The sequence below is a fragment of the Anser anser genome (assembly GCF_964211835.1).
Source record: "Anser anser genome assembly, chromosome: 1".
Taxonomy (NCBI): domain Eukaryota; kingdom Metazoa; phylum Chordata; class Aves; order Anseriformes; family Anatidae; genus Anser; species Anser anser.
The window spans coordinates 141,746,112-141,766,033 of NC_139720.1; the positions used below are offsets into that span (position 1 = coordinate 141,746,112).

Sequence of the window (19,922 nt, forward strand, 5' to 3'; positions counted from 1 at the left end):
TTTGAATTCAAGCCTCACGCTGCTGCTGTAGATTTTTCGAGTAAATGTTCTATAAGCAGTAAGCTACAAATAATTTCCTGCCTGGAATCTGAATCTTTCCCCTTGTAGTTTGTAGCTTTTCATATGCATTTTCCTCCTCTTCTCCCAGCTTAGTCCTCTTTTTCTTCTCTTCTTCTACGTAGTTTTCTTTAGCTTCCAATACATAATCTGTAGGTGTGTTTGTTCCTGTGCCCTTTGATATTGTGAGCCGGTGCCTGGGCATACCGCTCTGATCATTCATGCGTATTGCTTTAGAAGCTACAGGTGCCAGCTGTGATTCTGCAGCCAAGAATGAACACTGCTGCTAAAATAAGACTTACAGTGCTGCTGCTGATGCTATATATTGCTTCCTATTCTGCAAATTAAATTGCTGGCACCGTCTATTAATCATTCTGCTTGGCCCTTTCTTGTTAGTGTATTAAATGAAGTCTTTTAGTTGTTGCCTTGGAAAGTTCAGTGAAGGCTCCAAAGCCTGCAAACACCTGTAGTTTAGAAACATTCTGTACCCCAGAAAATTTACAGTAACCGTCCCTGTCTGCTTCTCCAGAATAGTTCCACAACAAAGCTTCTCCAACAGCTGATAAACCCTCGAGATCCCTGTTTTGCACATCTCATCTGGGAGCTGCCAGGATTGTGTACTGAAAGATGGAGTACAACAATGCAAAATAACTCCTCCATTAGAGAAATCTATTGGCCTGTTGTACTCAAAAGTATATTTATGTACTCCCCAAAGCTATGTTTTTTAACCTAAGCGTTGCATATTCGTAAGAAAACTGTTTTTATACATTTTGTTGGATTTTTTTTTTGAAAGCAAAGCATCGTATTGCTGCATAAACACTGTAAGGATCTGCAAATATTTGCAGTAATGCCAGCATAAACCAAAAAGCGCTATCTCTGGAAAACCTCACTCAGAATAAAGGGCTTTATGGTAAGTTAAACTTTGCTGCTGCTGTTGTTGACACTTGTGCTGTCCAGCCAGACAAGCTGACAGCTCTGCATAGCTCTGCCAGTTTTAATTGCATTAGCACTGTCCTGTTTTTCTGACTGTGGGCTCGTGTGCGTTGCCATATGTTGGTTCCGTGCAGTTCATCGCTCAGAAGCTGCCTGGGACTCAGTGGTGTAGCTCTGGATGAAACCTCCAGTTCAATAACTCTTAATATTTGCATGATATTCCTTTTTTTCATTTCTTTGCCAAAAAATAAAGTCCCCTGGACTATGAGGAAATCATTCTGCACATGGACTGTGTGTGCATGTAATCAATTCAGTCACTAAGCTTGACTTGCTTAAAAAAAAAAGTGCAGTGTAGCCTGGCGGGTGTTCTGGTCTGAAAGCAGTTGGTATCTCACAGCTGATGCGTGTTTTGATCCCGGTGCTTGCAGCACTGATGACTTACTCTTCTTACTTGTCATTTTTTTAATTTTTTTTATAGTAGTCTGGAGATTTTAAACATGAATGTGCTATTTTAATGCTGAAATGCGTTCCTTTAGGTGCACGCTGCTAGATGAAGTATGGGTTTAGCTGTAGTTCATGTAGGTGGATATCGTTTGCTTCTCAGGATTACAGACTATCTAAAGTGTGTTTCATGAAGTGGTTTAAATTGTATAAAAATCAAAACACATCACAAAAATACCATGAGAAATACATGGAAGCTGTGAAGCAGTGGACTTGGAGGTCATTTTTGTCATGTGTGCTTTTCTAAATAAATAAAGCCAGAAACTAATCTTTCAGGGGCAACTGAATGATACTTCTGTACGTAGTGTTTCATATTCCATGCTTTTAGGCTTTTAGCCACCTTGGGTGCTAAACACTTAAACGGAGCCTTGAAGAACTGCCTTTTTTTTTTTTTCTCCCAGAGCTCTTGTGCTGTCAACTACTGGCTACAACAGAAGCTTGAAGTTCTTGAAGTTTTGCTATATCTTTGTTTAAGTGGGAATTTTAGGTTGTGGTGAGGGGTATTTTTGTCTAGGGTATGTAAAGGAAACTTTCTTGTCTGTTGTGTTTTATTTTATTTATTTATTTATTTATTATTTTTTTCCCCTCCCTAGAATCTGCTGGGGTTAAGGGTTGCCTTTTCTGTGCCTTTTTCAGAAGGTTTGGCTTAGCTGATAGTTATTCCTCTCGCCTTCTTCCGTGGCCAAACTTGAAAGAGAAGGCATGACTCTTAATGATTTCGTTTTATAAAATTTATCTTGAGAGCCGGAATAAAAACCAATTGCCCTTTTAGTCAGGTTTTACTTCCTTGCTGCCTCATGTAATTAGGTAGCTTCCCCAGCTTCCTTCTCTTCCTGGGGAAAATTGGGAGGTGCAGTTCTGCATCACGCTTGACTGAGTCGACCTGTCAGCTGTCCCAGGCCTCGTGGTTTTACTCCTGCTGTCCCGGCTGCGTGCTGTAACCACTGTATTGGATCCGCTGCTGTGATGCCATCAAAAATTGACCGGCTAAGAGAGTGCTTTCTGCGAGAAGCTGCGGCCGCAGGGTTGCCTCAGCTGGTGAGGGGAAAGCCTGGCTGGGAACTGGGAAGGCAGTCACTTCGCCTTGCCCTACCCTTCCCCATCGTTTGGGAAAAGGCAAGGAGCGGGTGGCCTCTCCTGGGGCCGTGGTTTTCTTATCTCTGGCAGTGGGTTGCATTGCTGGTGCTCACGTGGATACCCCTCACTTCATGGCCAGGGGAAGGAGTGCAGCTCATTCTTTCCCAATATTCAGTCTCCGGCATATAATCAAAATGCTTTCAGCAGGAGAAACCAGGTGGCTTCTTCCAGCCTATAAGTTTGTATTGTTCATTTATTCGGCGGGAGGTAAGAAAGAGAAAAAAGCTCTAGCTTAGTTTTCATGTTTTGAATGGCTGAGACAGCAAGTGCTTATATTTTCAATTTCATAAACCACTTGGAGAACAAAGTTGGTGGTTTTGAACAGTTCCAAAGTGCTTTATGTCACGGAGCATTTTAAACCAGTTACTCTCAGAAAACCTTTTTTTGAAGAGAAAATGCCTACGTACCTTAACAGCTATGAGTTAAAACATCTACAGATATGCCATTCAGCCCGTGTAACTTGCTAATTTTGTTACGAGCTGATCAGCTTGTATTTAGAAATACATCCTTATTACTGGGCTTAGCGACCCACGTGTACAGAGGATGGGTAAGGTGCTTGAGGGGGGTAATGGTAAAGACCTGGTTAAAGATACCATTTTCGTTTGGTCTCACACTAATGCAAAGCCAAACAGATGGCTCAGCTTCTTTCAGCCTTTTTGAAGTTCAGGTTGTTTTTTTTTTTAAGCAAAAGCAAACGAGTTAATGACAGTGACGTTCCTTTGAAGTTGGCTAGGAGAGCTGGTGTCATGCAAATGATGAAATATCTCCAAAGTGGCCTCAGCAAAAATGAGCCCTCTGATTATGCAGGAATGTGGGCAGTGAGTTCGCAGCAGTGATGCAACTTTCTTGCTGTGTCAACTTTCTGTCTCTTCTGCCCCATGCGCGTGAATGCTTTTTTTAGTCTGTTTTTAATTGTACAGCTTTTTCTGACGTTTGAACTTCTTTACAGAGCCAGTTTGAAAGCAACCCTGATTAAAATATTGTAACATAATTTTACTTATTATCTCAGTTTTAAAGTGCAGGCAAACTTTTGTGTTGCTCTGTGCAGTACTTGTACTCTTTGTACAAAAGTAGAGAAAGTACTTGTAATCTTTGGGTCTGCATGTACTTTTTTGTTTTGGCAGGAGAGTATTATCTCTCTGACTTTGTTTGCGAAGCTGGCTGTTGGATTTCCAGTAGTTAAAATCTCGTTCTCATCCCAAGCTAAATTCTCCTGTTTCTTTTTTGAGTTTCATTTAACTAATTTCAATGGAGTGAAATTGATATAAATGAGGGCAGCTCGGCTCCTTTGTATGCTGCTAATTAATCCCATTGCTCCACTCTTTCAGTTCATGCATGGATTAATAGTTTTCTTTTCCCTTTCTCTTCCCACTGCCTAGTCGGGATGCCATCCCTGCCTCAGAGGCACACGGTGCCTGTTTCTAATGAAGTTCTGCTCTGTGTTGGGGACATGCATTGCAGGTGCTCTTATAGGTGTGCGCAGTCGTAATTGTGGAAGATCTTAGGGAAGAGCACAAAAAAACCATGGGTGTTTGCTGGTGGTCTTGCTGATCTGTTACCAGATTCCCTATGAAATGCTGCTGGTGTTTTACCCATGCGGAAAGCCGGAGGAGCTTGTTTGGTGAGGAAAGGGAGTCACACGTTTGGGCTGCAGAAGTTCACTGAGCAAAGTAAAATGCAAGGTGTACTGATCTTATTTCGATGGCTGTAGCCCTGTCTTCCCCACGTTTGGCCTTGTTTTCTGGGGCAGTGCTCAGGAAGGAAGCCTTTGAAGTTTCTATTGCCCAGTTTTCTGTTTGTCAAGCTGCAAAAATCGCTTGAATATATTAACTATGGCAGTACTTGGAGTCACTTTTTAACTTGTCAGGGAAGAAATGAGCAATAATTAAAATACTTGTAACTGTTCTGAAGTACTTCATTAGAAAACTACCACGTTTTTATCATATTTGAGAGATTTAAGTTAAATCTTATCCTGCAGCATGACAACTTCTGGTGAGATTTGAGTTAATTAACCCCTGTAATCTCCTAGACTGCAAAAGAAAAGGCAAAACTTCAAACTTTCTAGCTGCTGCAAAAATCAGTCTCTAATTGTACGCACGAGTTAGAAGCAAAAAGGCAAAGAATGCCCTTAAAAGACTAAAGCAAACCAGGGTGTATGGAAAGTAAGATTAACATAAGCCTGGACATCCATAAATCATACTTTGTGTTAGGGTGAACTCTGGCCTCACAGTGTCTTCTATGGGGAATTTCTAGGTTCTAGCTGTTGCAGGCCATTGCATCAGAAAAAAAAAAAAAACACAAAAAACTTGTTCCAAGCCCATGATTGTTCCTCATGTTAAACTGAAAAAACAAAGCACACACAACAAACCAACCAACCAACACCTTAAGGTACTTGCTATTTTAGTATTTTTTGTCAGATGTTATAATAGCTGAGGTTGTGTGTTTTTCTTTTTAACTGGGGTTGTAGTCTTAAATGTTGATTCCTTGGTGTACAAGCAAAAGAAGTAGTGGGATGGTCTTTTACAGACCATATGCATATCAGTCACAGGGACTTTCTGCTTTTCTGACTCAATACCTTGCAACTGCTTGGGATGTTATAAGTAGGAGAGCTACTGGCCATCTTTGTACATCTGACTGAGCAGAGGTAGGTGACAGCTCTTCATTTGTTCCCAGCTCTGTTTTAATCTTCACACTGCAAATGTTTCGTACTTTCTCTTATAAGCAGATTTTGGTGCTGTAGCTTTGTCATTTTATGTGGTAAACATGTAACACAAGTACCTTAGATTGGATTTTTTATTTTTTTTGAATATCACTTTCTGTTACTGTCCTGGCGATGCTGTGATTGCACCAGGGATGTTGCTGAATTTCCTGTATTGCTCCCACCTTTCTTAAACATTCTCCAAGTACGTATTTGGAGTGGTCTGGGTGTATTTGATCCTGCTTAGATACAGAATGGTGTGCTGGCACAGCATTTAGCTGGTGGCCCACTGAATATGCAGGAATCTAGTAGTAAATTTCTTGCTTTTTCACTGTGTGATGCAGGTTTTCAGTAGCCTGTGCAGACAACTAGTGCTGGAACCCTTTGGGCAAGAACAGCATCTTTAAAATACTGGAGTAGATGATTCCTTAATGTTCTATCTAGGTCAGCAAGGTCGATGTTTTTTCAGTGTGAATGTTCCTATGTGCTACTTGTAAAATGTGAAGTTGTAAAACTTGTAAAAAAATTTTTTTTGAATGTTCTCAAGTCCTATAATTCTGTTTAAAGGGCAAGCAGCAGTGAAATTGCACAAGGGAAGTACAGAACCCTTTTTTTGATCAGGGATATAATTCTAAAGAAAAAAGAGTTTTGTTTGGCATCAGAAATGCGGTAATTGCTGCATACTTGTTATGGATTACTGCTATCTCCTTTAATCAGCCTGACTGCTGTTTCTTCTCCCACTGCATAGCTTTGCCCTGTGTTTGGCACAGATGCCCTTGGAGGCAGCCATTTAATGTTCTGAAAATTGCTTGTTTCGGTTTGTGAGTGGAGTATGCACACCTAACTCTCACTCCCCTTTACTGCTGTTTTACCAATATCAGAACTAGGGAATGAGTGAACTCTCTTCATATCTGGCATTGAAAATAGAGGCTGGGATCAAAAGCATGTGAATAAGAAAGGTGGCTCTGGCTTTGCTTCTGAAGCAGCGTCAGAAGAAAATTAGGCAAATGATCCCTTCTCAGCAGTGCAGTAGCACTCAGCTCTCAGCTTCGAGCTTTCCAGGCCTCCCTGAGGCTCTTGTGCTGGGGGAACGTGGGGATATTTCAGCGCATGAACCTGATCAACAGCAAGCCTCCTTGGAGTCCAAATCTTGATGAGCTTGAATAGCCAAAGTCATTCCAGTCACATATAGTTTTATATATATAAAGATCGTGATGCCAAAGCAATTTGGTGACAAAATTGAAAACTGTTCGAGTATACTGGTGCTTTCAGGTTCCTCTGTAGGATACTTCTTAGGGTTGGGGTGAGGACCCGTGCAAGGGCTGAAATAAGGGCCTAGGGAGGATGGGTGAGACCTTCTGGAGGGCTTGGAGGAGGAGGTTCCTTGCAAGGGTGCTTGGGCTTCTGAAACTTGGGGTTGGGAAGTACTTAAGTTTATAGGAAAAAGTTTCCTAGGTGCGTCTTCTAATGCCAATAGGAAAGCCCTGCTGTTGTGTATTTAAATGCAACATGTTTCTTACCACAAAAGAATCTCCCAGAAGAAGAGGGAGGGCACCTTCCCAATCTTCTGTTCCACTTTGGTTTATTATGAAATTCTTGTGGAATAATATCAGGAAATTCTCATGGAATAATATTAAAGTCGAGAATCATTAATGTAATTCAGAATCCTAATTCCAATTAATGAAATGATTATGTTGTTGACTGTTATACATTTCAAAATCTTTACAACAACACTCAATTGGCTAAAAGCCCTAGACCACAATTTTAAGATAAGGAAGTTCAAGGTCAGTATGGAAATAAACTCTCAGTCATGGAAGCCAATATCTGAACTTGGCTTTCCGATGAAATTCTTGCTTTACAGTTCTTTAAAAGAATCATAACTTTCTATATTGCGGATGAACGCATGCAGCCTTAATTTTTACTTCATCCAGGCTCAAAGCCTGCTCTGTCTCCTCTTCCAAGTGGAAATGTGGTGCGAAGTGTAGATTTCTTGGAAAGCTTTGACTCTTCAGCTGTAGAAGCCAAGGTTAGAAAGAGTCTTGTGCTATACTTATGCCACTGTTGTGACAGCTGAACTGTCTTCCTTGTTACTCCTAAATTGTTCTTACTGGTGGGTGTTAAAGCTTAATGTCTGTGAATTAGGTTTTTTCAGTGTTTGATTTCAAATATTTTCAAAGATAGATATTTTCAAAGAAGTTTTCCTTTTCAAGACTCAAGGAGATTTTAAAAACAAAACAAAAACCCACCTGTAATACACATGCCCCTTCTCCCCTCCCCTTAAAGCCTGGAAAACATAAAGCACTATAAGCACCTTTTGCTAGTAGCATAAAAGCATGTGTTTTATGTTTGTACATACTTTCTGCAAAGTTGCAGTGTGAAAAGTCATTTTTGAGACTATCCATGTAAAATATGAGGTGTTTTAAAGGCTTACTACCTGTGCAACCATCTGGTCAGGCCCCTGTAGTAGTGCGAGTTGGGCAGCCAGTAGTAGTGGTAGTAGTGGACCTTATAGTTTGGTCTCTTCAAGCTGTTTCAGGCTTGGATTTGACTTGATCTCCTCCATTAAGAGTAGAAGAAGGTAAGCAGTTGTGCTTAATGAACTGACGTGCTGCACTCAATGCAAAAAAGAAGCGCGAAGGCCTGTGCATGGGCCTACATGTGACATAGTTAGCCTGCTACTAGAGCTTAACTCTAGGTGTAGAGGTGATTGTTGGCGTTTTTATTTCAGCTGTCTATGCTACCTCTGGTGCACAGCCAGTTAACTGCGTATAAAAACAGCTCTTAAATTGCTGAAACATCAAGTCAGCTGTTTTTAAGGTGCAAACAGCCCAAAAGTTGATTCTTTCCTCTTGGGGCCTGTGGGGATTGGTTTAGAAATCTTGCATTCTCTTTTTGAGGGTTACATTTCTTTAAGAAATGTACTACTTATCGTGTCAGCATGTAAGAAGGACTATTAAGTATATTTGAGATGTGCTTTTTTTTTCCTCTCAACTAGAAATATGTATCCCTGGCAATACACTGTGCAGTGAGGAGATTCATCATATTGCTTTATGTTTGGTTTGTTCTATCAGCATAGAAGAAAATTTAAGGTCTTGAAAATGCAAATAGTCAATCTTTAAACAAAGAGGAAATGCACTGATGCTTGCTTGTGCTGTTGTAACAGACAGACAGTATTTGGTGACTTGTTTATGCCCAGTTTTGGGGATAAAATGGGTTTGTGGATTTCAGCATTCACTTGTAAAATGGTTCTTTGAGCCCTCTACTTTTGCTTACGTATTAAGTAGTCCTTCAAAATTCTGATATTCAATAAATACTTGATTTTCTCTGTTAATATTTGACTTCTGGATTTATAAATTGGCCATGCTGAAACTCTGGTAGTTGGGAATTTGCTGGTGTCTTGGTGGTCCTGAGTTTGGCAGAAATGTGTTTCCGTTGTTTTGTGGATATAGATTCAAATATTTGGTGGGTCAACTGTGTGTTGTAAGTGGGTGGCAATAAATGAGATAGATATACATGGACAGAAAATTATTCTCTGATTCACAATTTCACTAAGAGGGAGTTAATTGAGGTATTAATAGCATATGGATAAAACGATTTTTTGAAACTGTAAGCAGTTGTAAGAGTAGCATCCTAATATTTGCTACTTTAATAGACCATTTTTGGTCTGAATACCTAAATTTTAAGTGTGAAGCAGGGAATAGGCACGACTCCTTTCTGACAGCTGCATTGTGAGTACGATCACAGGAAAAACTTCTGAGTATTAGACTTGGTCTTTGCTCAGTCCTGCTGGTATAAGTAAAGGGAAAAAATGCATCTGAACTACAGCTATTGATAAAGGAAAGGAAAGGAAAAGAGCCACTTGCGCTTGGTTGCAGGTGACATTATTTGCAGCAAGAAAGGAAAATGCTTTAGAAAGAGAAACTTGATATAATGAGATTTAGTGAGGAGGGAAGCATATTTCATATGCCTAGTGGAACTTCTTTTGGCTTTCTTTCGTCCTGGGAGAGGTGTTGCTAATACTGCATTAGTATTTTTTTTTTTTATGATCCACTTTCATGTCTGGTAGGGACTGTACTCTGTTCCTTTTGAATCATTTTTACACTTTCAGTTTGGGGGCTTGCGTTTCTGCCAGTGGCACCTTTATGATATGGAGGGCTAAATGATTTATCTTTTGGAGGAACAAAATGAAACAGTCTGGTTGTATTCTTCCAAGAAGATTTATCAAATTTCATATCTGAACTTTAAAGTCAGTACTTCATGAACTGAACATATTTTACCGTTTCATCTCCCTTGAAGCAGACAATATGTGTGAAGTTTCCTTTTTGTCCTACTGGGTAAAATAAATACAATGATTAAATTTTTTTTTTTTTGGTCCCTGACTTGCTCGTGTTCTCTTTGATCTTATATTTTGAAGCTTTTGTTTGTTTTATGCAAATGACTTCTACTTGCACAAAATTTTAAACTCTTGATAAACCCTGCTTTCCTTTTATATTTTAGTGCAAAAGATGATATCGATATTGATGCCCTTGCTGCTGAGATAGAAGGTGCAGGAGCTGCGAAGGAGCAAGAACCTCAGAAATCCAAAGGCAAAAAGAAAAAAGAGAAGAAGAAACAGGATTTTGAGTAAGATTTTTTTCCTGTCTGTCTTTATTTCATTATGCAAAAGCTCATTTACTTAAGTACCATAACTTCTTTCTTATTTTAGTGAAGATGATATCCTGAAGGAGCTGGAAGAACTGTCAATAGAGGCACAAGGAGGGAAAGCTGACAGGGAACCTTCTGCAGGAAAGGTGAACGATGGGAAGGAAGGGGGCTATTTACTAGGAAATAGCTGGAATACAGGACACCTCTGTCCCAGAATAGTTCTGGTGTTGCAGTGTGGCTGGGGGTCCTAGGGGAAATGTAGCAACCAGTATATATTTTTGATTATACTCGAGCTTAATTTAATAGTACATGTCAGTTGTGAAATATTTTACCACAAGCAATGTCTCCAATGCAGATAATTATTCAAAGTTAATCAGAATAAATTTTAATTGTGGGCCGAGTGTAGTATACTCATCAGTAACAGTTACAGCTTTTCAAACTTGGTCTTCAATAAGAGAAGTTTTTCTTGACATCTCTGAATGCTGCTGCTTAGCTCTCAGTAGCATGTCATTTTTCATGGCTGATTTCTTAATCATTTAATTACCAGGTTGAAAATGACAAAGAAGAAAGCTTATCAAAACAAGACAAAAAAAGAAAAGGAAAGAATAAAAAAGCTAATATTGAAAATGACTATGACAGTGAGGAAGAGGAACATAAAGATACAAAATCTAAAAAAACTCAGAAAGCAAAACAAGACATGCTTTCTGGCAGCGATGATGATGATCTTGAGATTCAGCTTAAGAAAAACAAAGGGAAAACTCAGAAGTCAAATAAAAAGCATGATATGTCAGAAGATGAAACTAACATTAAGAAAAGCAAAGAGCGTGTGGGGACATTGTCTACAGGTGAGAGCGGTGATGAATCAGATGACGTCTCCCAACCTAGAAAAGGACAAAAGAAGAACCAAAAACCCAAGTCCGCTCCTGCAGCTGAAAGTGGAGATGAGGAAGAAGAGTCTTCATTCAAAGTAAAAACAGTGGCTCAGAAGAAGGCAGAAAAAAAAGAACGTGAAAGGAAAAAACGCGAGGAAGAAAAAGCCAAGCTGAGGAAACAAAAAGAGAAAGAAGAATTAGAAGGCGGTAAAGAACCAGCAAAGCTGAAGGAAGCTCCAAAAAAAGCTGAAGAGAAGGCTTCTCCTGAAGTCATGGCCTCTGCCACAGGGGAAAAAGGAGAGACTCCTGCAGGAGCAGAGGGTTTGTAACTTGGTTTCTAAAAGTATAATTTTAACACTGTAGTTTTTATAAGACCAGAAAGTTGGCAGGCTTCGAGGATGATTTTTTTGCTGTATTCTAAGTCGTGAATCCTAGACATTCGGTAGCCTTGTCTGCCTCTTTGTGTTGGCTCACGTGTGGCTGTTTTTTTCCTGGCTCATAGTTTGCTCAGGTACAGGGGGAAACAAAAGCCAGATGGTGATTTCTCATTACCATATGTACGTAACAGTTCTGTAATGCAAACATCATTTTTCAATCCAATCATTCTTAGACATCTGTTACATTAAGACTTCAGGCTCTGTCTTTGTAACTTAGGAGTTTTATTTTTTCATAATGAAGTGCTTATGTAGTAGCCAAGTGAAAATGTTCCTCATTTGGAGTTATTTATAGTATTTGAAACAGTAATTGTATTTGGAGTCCTTAAAATTTCTGGGGTCTTTGATCTTGTGCCTCTTCTTTCCGTAGCTGATGACAATGAGGGAGACAAAAAGAAAAAAGACAAGAAAAAAAAGAAAGGTGAGAAAGAAGAAAAAGAAAAAGAGAAGAAAAAGGGGCCCAGTAAAGCCACAGTTAAAGCTATGCAAGAAGCCTTGGCTAAAATGAAAGAGGAGGAGGAACGGGCAAAAAGAGAAGAAGAAGAACGCATAAGACGACTAGAGGAATTAGAAGCTAAGCGCAAAGAGGAGGTACTGCATAAAATAAGGGACAGGGTAATCTTAACCTGTACCCTTGCTGGTGTAGTGCGAAGTGTGCTTTAAAATTTCCGTGTGTTTTTTAACCTTTTTCTAGGAACGATTAGAACAAGAGAGGAAAGAAAGAAAGAAGCAGAAAGAAAAAGAGAGGAAGGAGCGTTTGAAGAAGGAGGGAAAACTTTTAACAAAAGCTCAGCGAGAAGCCAGAGCCAGAGCAGAGGCTACGCTTAAACTGCTCCAAGCTCAGGGTAAGCTGTAGAGGTGTGGTGTGTTTATTTCTTGAAAAACCAACCAACCAACCAAACGAAAAAGAAAATTCATTTCATTCTCCTTACTGCTCTTTGCATTTGTTTTTTTCTATCTGGGGCCAGGTGGGCAATTACTTTGCTCAAATCAGCACAGTAATTCCACATAAAGCTACTGTGCTGTAGTTGTGTTTTAGCAGTGTTGAGCTGTGGCCTTTTTTTAAAGTAGTTCTAGATGTCTGTATATTTTCATCTTGCACTTAAAATATCCAGCTTCTTAATACATTCCACATGTCGTTTGAAGACACTAGTTATCGAACTCTGTGAAAAATAACTTGATTCCATTGCCTAATCCAAAGGTCAGGAAAAGCAGATGAGCTGGGCTGCAGCTCTTGTAAGACTAGTGATCTGTATCCTCTTGGATTAATTCAGGTGCTCTCTTAAGCAAGTAGGTTACTTTGCCTCCAGTTAGTTAGTCTATAGGAACAGAGCATCTTCTTTCATTTCTGTCAGGAAAAGGGTATATAGAAGCTTTCCTGCTTTTCAGTCAAATTTAATCTGCTTCTCCCTTTCCATGAGGTAAATTTATCCAATATATTGTAATCCCATCTCCTAATTTCTGCCTGGTAATTTATTTATGTGGCTGAGGAAAGAAGAGAATTCCAGAGGCAGAGTATCATTCGTTTTATATTTGTAGAGAACCACTGTGTTTGTATCCATTAAAGATATGCTAAAGCCATGATTTCTCTTCAGTCCTTGTTATAATTACTAGATACCTTATATTTCTGCACTGCTACAACTCTGTTTTGCTCAAATCAACACAGTAAATCACGTGGGAACCTGGAAGAATGTTGAGTGTTTCAGAAGGTACAACAGTAATTAAATGATTTTTAATAATGTTTCTGCAGGTGTTGAAGTGCCATCCAAAGACTCTGTGCCAAAGAAGAGGCCAATATATGAAGACAAAAAGAAAAAGAAGCAGCAGCAGCCAGAAAATAAGGAAGGTGTGGTTTGCATATAGGAATACTTAATTTATTAGTCACAGTTCAGGAAATGTTTGTGGAATATATTAGCTAATCCTAAACTAATTGCACTTCAGGGTGCCTGCAAGGTTCTTCTGACACCCCCACTCCCCACGCAAGTGCTGATACATTAAGATCTGAAAGGTTTCTTGAAGACTGCTCACTTAATCCTTTGCTATACGATCTACTTGACTGTTTTTTTCCTCTAACCTTTTTTTTTTTCTTTACATATCCAGCACTTAAAAATTATACAGAATGTAACAGGATTTTAAGAAAGTGAGGATAGATGCTTTGCCTGTGTGTGTAGGTTAAATCAATGTAGTATAAGTAACAATGACTTGTAATTATGTCAAAGTTAAAGTTCTAGGGTGAAAGAGGACTGATCCCAGTTCAAGTTCCTCTCTTTTTAGGTTGGAGGGATTTTTTTTTTTGTTTACTTACATATAAAAACAGTTTTTCAGTTTCCAGGACACAAGTAGTTTAGAGCGCTTGTATTTCTGAAAACTTAGCATTTATCGCGCTAGTTAGATATAGATTGGAATGTGCCACAATTTTTGCCTCTCATGCTTCTTGATTTTCTTTGGGGGTACTACAGTGGCTCTTTTCAAGATTATTCCTTGGTTTAAAACCAAACACTTGTATCAGTTTTATTGTTGTTGTTCAGCTGTGTTTTTTTACATTCAGTGAGTTATGTGGCTACCTACCTCTTAAGAATGTATAAAGGATTGTGAAAGCTGGTCATCTGAATTGAAGTGGTGTTTTTCTTTTTTTCATGGAACAGTAGAACAAGAAGAGGGTAGTTCATTAGTACTGGTTCATTTTCTCTTGTATTTGTAAGAAAATGGGATTTCTTCTGATGTTCAAAAGCAGTGGTAATCCTTTTAGCCAGTAACTGGCTTATCACACAAATGTATTTAACTGCATGGCAGGCCAGATGTTTCTCAAGTCAGCTGTACGCTTTAACTTTATTTTAGCCCAGTAGATGGGAGTTCACTTAGTTTGGTATTGAACTCAAATTTTGTTTACTTGCAATAGCACAACTTAAAAATGGACCTTAAATGTGAAGCTGTATGTCTAACTATATTTTGAAGTTTGCACTTTGAAAGAATGTAGCAACTAGTTTTTTGGTTTTTTTTTTGTAGTTTCAGAAAGCTTGGAGGTAACTTCCACAGCTGAAGATGCTGTAGAACAAGAAACACCAGTGAAAGAAGAGACTCCTCTTCCAGTAGAGCCAGGTTAGTAGTAACGCTAATAAACCTAAGGTGTGTAATAAGACTGTGTGGCAGTACTGCATGGCAAGTATTGTACTGCTTTTAACACCCTTCGTCAGTACCTTGTTGATTGAGTGGCCATTCTTTCTTGAGGCAGTTGCTGTTTTTTTTTTTTTTTTTTCTAAAGGAAGAACTGATGGAATTTTGTGGAATAAAAAGGCGTGAAGCCTCAGAATGAGATTGCAAAGGTCCCTTGTTCAGGGTGTACTCCAGTGCTCAATTAGCTTAGGCAGCTGTCATATAGGCGCATTCAGTGCCTTATGATTAGCTCCTTTGACTTTTCATTTGCTTTTTTAAAAGGCTGTTTTGTCAGCTGTTAGATGGGGGTGGGGGAGAAATATGCTGCTTCTGCTATCAATACTGTAATCTTCACTGTGACTGTATTCTTGATTCCAAGTGTTTTGTTTTTCCTAAGTGCTGGATGCAGTGAATGTGGATTAGCTTGTGAAACAGGCAGTATCAGCCTAGTGAGTGATTGTTGCCTTTACTTTTGCCTACACACAATATTTGTTTTGGCAAAATAACTTTGTACTGGACGTCATCTTCAGTGAGGAGACAGTTTCAATTTTTATCTTTATTCTTAAGTCAGAAAAGTACTGATAAAGTTCCAGCTTTGTGAAAATCAAGCTGAATATATACTTTAATTCTAGCTTGATTTATCTCTTGAGGGAGCAATTCCAGTGCAATAAAAGAGAAGGACTGTCTGGCAGAATGTTAGTTCCTAGTTAATGTTCTAGCAGTCTGGAATTTACTTTTTTTTTTTTTTTTTTTCCATTTGAAGTACCTGAAATTTCATGACTATATATTGTTTAATGCTTCTTCTGGAGAGGATTAAAAGTCTGCATTTTTTTTCCATTTGTCACTTAAAAGCTTCAGTCTCATATTTGTTTGAGCTCCTGCTGGAATTAATATTTTGATGTTTCTAGAATTCATGATGTATTATAGTGTGTTAAGTCACCTGGAGTCTTAAAATAGCACTTTCTATAGACACTTCATTATTTTATCACTAATTAAAGAGTGCGAGTTTGGTTACAGTTTTAATTTGTTTCTCTGTCACTTTGTTACACTTGGCTAACTGTTAATTGGGCAGCTCCTGACAAGGAACATGATTTTGTTAGAAGTTTGCGTGGCATGTATTATGCAGGCGCTATTACATATTTCTTAAGTACGTGGCATTTTCTCTTCAGGGAATGTGGAGATAATTCGGTAGAATTATGGTAGCAAACTTGTGAGCTTTTGTCATTATGCCGAAGGAAAGGCCATCTAAACTTCGTATGTGGATGAGCTGTTTTGTTTTTCGTTTAATGTTGGATTTCTTAGTTTCAGAAGAGAAGGAGGAAGAAGAAGAAGCAGAAGATGCGGGTTTGGATGACTGGGAAGCTATGGTTAGTGATGAAGATGGAGAGAAAGGTGGGCATGTAAATACCAAATAGATGCTTTTTCTGATTGACAGGTTTCTTTGGGTTTATTTTTTGTTTCTGTAGAAAACAATATTATGTTTAGATTCCCCTCCTCCCCCGGTTAAATGAGTCGCAAGGCAAGTGTAATAGGAAGTAGATATAAGGTCCTCTACTCCTGAAAGGCAGAGCTCTTCATTAACTCTCTTATGAAGACAGGCTGAGGGAGTTGCGGTTGTTCAGCCTGCAGAAGAGGAGGCTCCGGGGAGACCTTATAATGGCCTTTCACTATCTAAAGGGATATCTACAGGAAAGGTGGGGAGGGACTCTTCATCAGAGTGGAGTGATAGGACAAGGTGTAATGGTTTTAAACTGAAAGAGGATAGATTTAGATTAGACAGTAGAAAGAAGTTTATTACTCAGAGGGTGGTGAGGCCCTGGCACAGGCTGCCCAGAGAAGCTGTGGGTGCCCCATCCCTGGAGGTGTTCAAGGCAAGGCTGGATGGGGCTTTGGGCAGCCTGGTCTGGTGGGAGGTGTCCCTGCCCATGGCAGGGGGTTGGAACTGAGCGATCTTTAAAGTCCCTTCCAAACCCAAACTGTTCTGTGATTCTGTGAACTGTACAAATATTGCTGAAGACTGTCCTTTGGAAATTTATGGGCACTTACCATCTGAAATAAATCAGTTGAATTCCTTTTTATTTATTTATTTTTAATGGGAGTAAAGAAAAAAAAAGTAAAAATCCCCTCCTCTAAATATCTGATTAAGCCTCGTGTGGGAGTTGAGGGAAACCTTTTATCCAGTGCTGTATTTCTCTAGTAACCAGTCCAAAGCCATAACAGTTTTACTAGGTTCTCAAAGCAGTGAGAGACTGAGGTGGTGTGGAGGTTAGCATGCATGCATTATAGTGAGTACTAGATACCTTCTCTACTTTTCTTTGAGAGGCAAGTGCAGAAGAAAAGGAAGAATTACCCAAACACCTATATTCCTGAGTGTATATGCCAAAGCTCATATTCTGTCTGCAGCCAATAATTATCTTTATTGGAGAGTTAAAGAGCTGGGGAAGATTGTATGGATAACTTCTCAGGGGTTTTCCTCCAGTGGTGGAGAAAGTTGTATTGCTGCAAATCTTCCTGAACAGGAGCTGATTACTGTAGTTAGTACTTCCATGATCTGTCTTTATTGTTTCTTAAGAAGAAATCAAAAACTATTTGTCAAGTATTTTTGATTTGCTCAGCCCTGAAAACTCGTATTTCGTTACAAGTATGTGTTCTTGTGCTCCTGGACTGCTGGAATGTTCTATTTTAAAGTACCTTCTTAAAAGTCTGTCGTCACTATCCTAGGGGAGAATGTCACATCCCACTTATTGCTGCTTGGATTTGAAGGATCTGCAAATGTGATCCAGAAAAAGAACCTTCCTGGGAACTGGATTTAGTGTATTACTAAGCTGTTGGCTTTCAGTGTAGCAAGGAAACATCCACTAATATTGAAGAGTAGTGAGCCTACTCGCAACTCTGTAAGGAAAACAGTGTAGAGCTTCAAAGAGTGTCCATTAGCTTGTCTCTTATGATTTTGCAAGTATGATAAATGGGAAGCTTTTAAAGAAAGAAAATTACTTTCTGATAGTTTGTTTTTGTCTGTTTACTGAAGAATTCGTCTGAAAAATATTGATCACCTCTTAACATTCTATAAAACGTTAGGATGAGATTTTTAAAGATGTAGAAGAGACCAGTTGTTCTCATTGTTTCTCCTGCTTAAGTATACATTTCTGTTCAGTAATTCATTGAATCCATATTGTGTTGAATTTGGATTTTCTTTTTGTTTAGAGGTGTTAGTGCACCCATTCAGTTTTGAAGCTCATAGAGTTCTAAAGGATGTCACTTCCCAGCATTTTTGCAAATGACTTCAAGTGCAAGTGTGCTGATAATATTGTTCCTTCCCCCACCCCAAATTTATTCTGCCTTCACAGGTTCTAAGCACTTAAGTCTGTAACTCTGAACAATAAGCACTTTTTATATTTAAAGTTAAAAAATGATTTTGCATAGCACTTCTTGAACAGAACCTAATCTCAAATCCTCACTCTGATAGTAGACTCTCTTCATTTCTTTGTTTTGTTGCCCTTTCCCTCAGAAATTTGAATTTAAGAGAATTTTAACTTATATATATTTTTTGACAGAGAGCAAACCTGTCCACATTGAAGTCAAAGAACAAAATGAAGTGGATGAGGAAGAAGAGGAGGAGGAAGAGGATGAGGATGAAGAAGAGGAGGAGAGTGAAGAATCTGAAGATGGAGAAAGTGAAGGGAGTGATGATGAAGATGAAAAGACTTCGGATGAGAGAGAGGCAGACTCCCAAGCTGCTGGAAAACAATCTATGGAAAAAAAGCCCAGCAAGGAAATTAGCTCTGATTCCGAGTATGACTCGGATGATGACCGCACTAAGGAAGAACGTGCTTATGACAAAGCTAAACGGAGAATTGAGGTATTAGGATGCAGCTGTATTTGAGGAATTTTCACGTTGCATAAGAAACAACTTAATTTTCTGTTCACGGAAAGGCCTTTTAGTCATATTGGTCAAAATGATGGCTGTGTTGTAACTAATATTTAGGCAGGTCCAGAAATTGGGTTAATTGAGGAGAAGTACTTGGTTTTGCTTATCCAAGACAACTTGATCACAAAGAATGTGTACTTCAGTGTCATTCTTCCCCACCTTTCTCCCTTCTGGTGAAAGAGGCTTTTATCCTTTACAGATGGATATTTTAGAGTGTTTAAAAGCCGTATTTCTGAATTGTTCAACATTTTTTGTGGCTGTTTATGCCCTCTGTTTGCTTATTCAAGATGCTTATTCAAACTCCATCATCAACAAAACTACATGTTAGTGGATATAATAGCTTAGCCTACTAGACTGTAACAACAAAAACAGATCCCCCTCTCCCCACCCTGTCAAAAAAAACCAAACAAACAACAGCCAGCTCCATTTCAACTCTTAGCTGTAAGTTTTTTTGAATTCCCAAAAGGGGAATGGCAGTCTTTGAATTGCCTTGAAAATTTAAGTCCCACAGTTAGCTTTGTTTTCTGTATGCATGTAATAGTTCAAGAGGTGAGCTGTGGTTCTTTACACTTAACGTTTTTTCTGTGTCTTTTACATAGAAGCGACGAGCTGAAAATAGCAAAAATGTGAACACTGAAAAACTCAGAGCACCGGTTATTTGTGTCCTGGGGCATGTAGACACAGGCAAGACCAAAATTTTAGATAAGGTAAGATACAACTTGTGAAGGCACCCATCCATGCATCTTGTATGTGTTTGTTTTCTTGGTTGAAAACAGAATTGCACTCTAAGAGACTATTTTAATAGCCTCTTAAATGTAAATATATATTTTCTTGTCTCTAGCTCCGCCATACTCATGTACAGGACAGTGAAGCTGGTGGTATCACTCAGCAGATCGGTGCGACTAATGTACCCCTTGAAGCTATTAATGAACAAACTAAGATGGTGAAAAATGTAAGTAATAGCACCTCAAAGACTGTTTTTTTAAAAAATGTTAATTGTAAGCTCGTTACTACTTAGTCCTTGTGAGACTTCCCAACAAGGGCAGATGCCTTTTTCACCATTTCCAGTATTGATTTGTTTTTAATTCCCACCCTTTTTTTCCCATCTCCAAACTAAAATGGGAGGCTGTCTCAATTTTCAGTTTTATTTGATACATTTGGTTTCAGTTAATGCATTGCAACTTCAGAAAAATACCCAAATAACTGCCTGCTCCATTCATGGCCTGCTTATTTGTCAATACTTTGATTGTAAGTCAAGACTTTTGAAACTTAGTGAGTATATCTTCTGTTTAAAAAAACAACTTTGTTTTACTGTGTGTGCTGAAATTGGGCCAATTCACAGGTAATGAATTTTATTGTAACTGTTGTGCATTGCTTGTTCTGGATACTACTATTTTGCTTGCAGCAACTTACTGAAAAACCTTGGCAGTGATGGCTGTTTCTGAGGGATGGAAATATTACTTGTAATTTAAGAACTTCAGTAATTCTAAAACTAGTCAGCTAAGTGCTGAGATGTTTAATGAGGAAAGTTTGCCCAGAACATTTGGTTGCTGCTGAAAGTAGTG

General features: G+C 38.9%; 1 protein-coding gene across 1 annotated transcript in view; it reads left to right on the top strand.

The window, feature by feature from the left end:
• The window catches only part of EIF5B (eukaryotic translation initiation factor 5B), a 34,617-nt gene that overhangs the window by 3,884 nt on the left and 10,811 nt on the right, over positions 1 to 19,922 (top strand). Inside the window, exons 2-12 of the mRNA XM_083826928.1 lie at positions 9,824 to 9,949; positions 10,032 to 10,116; positions 10,518 to 11,163; positions 11,647 to 11,867; positions 11,971 to 12,121; positions 13,027 to 13,122; positions 14,283 to 14,375; positions 15,732 to 15,821; positions 17,984 to 18,288; positions 18,957 to 19,064; positions 19,199 to 19,309. Of these exons, the coding sequence (XP_083683054.1) occupies positions 9,824 to 9,949; positions 10,032 to 10,116; positions 10,518 to 11,163; positions 11,647 to 11,867; positions 11,971 to 12,121; positions 13,027 to 13,122; positions 14,283 to 14,375; positions 15,732 to 15,821; positions 17,984 to 18,288; positions 18,957 to 19,064; positions 19,199 to 19,309 (2,032 nt within the window). The remainder of the gene's footprint in view (positions 1 to 9,823; positions 9,950 to 10,031; positions 10,117 to 10,517; positions 11,164 to 11,646; positions 11,868 to 11,970; positions 12,122 to 13,026; positions 13,123 to 14,282; positions 14,376 to 15,731; positions 15,822 to 17,983; positions 18,289 to 18,956; positions 19,065 to 19,198; positions 19,310 to 19,922) is intronic.